The following is a 1,098-nucleotide window of genomic DNA, read 5'->3' on the forward strand; positions in this document are numbered from 1 at the left end:
GTCTGCCGTGAGGGCAGGCTGCTTATGTTTACGCCGTCCGTCCACGCTTGCGCTGGTATCAGATGTGTCCACGGGGAAGATGTCTGTGCTGATACCCATAAGCTCTGCTTTACGCATCAGCTTACGGATGGCTGATGCACTAGAGGTGAGCGGCCGGGGAAGCTTCTCTCGGGGCACCCACGCCTGCGGCCGAGTGTTTCGAGACAGCTCTGCTTTCGCTCTGTACTGCTGGAGCCGAGTGGTTATTCGAGCCTAGAGGTTGGGAAATCACAAGCATTCAAAAATAAATTATGACTGAACATTCAACAGCCTATCTGATGTATGAAAGACAATGTCTGCCTCAGAGTAAAGCGGACCTGAGCTTCAGGTGTGAGCTGCTTCTCCCTTTCCTGCAAAGACACTTTGCAGTAAGACTGCAGGGCCAGATAGTTCTTCCTTTTCCATTTCCTGTCAAAGCGGTCTGCGTGTTGCTTGCAATAGGCAAAGAATGGATCCGCAATGTCCTGTGGGTAAAAATGGATCATGACTTTAGAGACAGACTCCCACGAGACCTTAAATCTTGAAATATAGCTTGGTAAAACAGAGAAAAGGAAAAATTAGTGATGAATGACATGTTGTTAATAACCTGTTTTATATCATTGTTATTAATAATATAAAATAGATGGGTCTGATTAAAATTCTGACTGGATGAAATGCATACACAGCCACTGTGAAATGGCGATAAACACAAATCTGTATTTATGTATTAAGGCAGCAAGCTACTAGATTGCTTGGCAACTGTACACAGTATATAGTGTAACACAGCCTCTCAAAACTAATTGCTTTATTTTTTATTCCCTAAAATAGGGGTCTTCAAACTTTTTCTTACCAAGTACCCTTTGGTAAACAAAGAGATATTACATTTTATTGTGTAAAACTGATGATTAGCCTGGGCTAATATCATGTGTATAGCATCATATTAATGCATTTTCATATGTTATGATACCGTTCAAACGTTTTTAAATTAAATGAATTAAAAGTGACAGTAAATGCAGCATAATTATAACATTGCAGAATATTTCTATTTCAAATAAATGGTGTTCTTTTGAACTTTCTATT

The 1,098-nt window shown here is 40.3% G+C and overlaps 1 protein-coding gene across 1 annotated transcript in view; it reads right to left on the bottom strand.

The window, feature by feature from the left end:
* Positions 1-503, bottom strand: part of LOC107566221 (PHD finger protein 14-like) — a gene marked incomplete at its 5' end in the record, with an annotated part of 70,341 nt that extends 69,838 nt beyond the window's left edge. Inside the window, 2 exons of the mRNA XM_016251598.1 lie at positions 82-252; positions 357-503. Of these exons, the coding sequence (XP_016107084.1) occupies positions 82-252; positions 357-503 (318 nt within the window). The remainder of the gene's footprint in view (positions 1-81; positions 253-356) is intronic.
* Between the last annotated feature and the right edge of the window lie 595 nt (positions 504-1,098).

Source organism: Sinocyclocheilus grahami, unplaced genomic scaffold (assembly GCF_001515645.1).
Source record: "Sinocyclocheilus grahami isolate Dianchi unplaced genomic scaffold, SAMN03320097.WGS_v1.1 scaffold1060.1, whole genome shotgun sequence".
In the NCBI taxonomy this organism is placed as follows: Eukaryota; Metazoa; Chordata; class Actinopteri; order Cypriniformes; family Cyprinidae; genus Sinocyclocheilus; species Sinocyclocheilus grahami.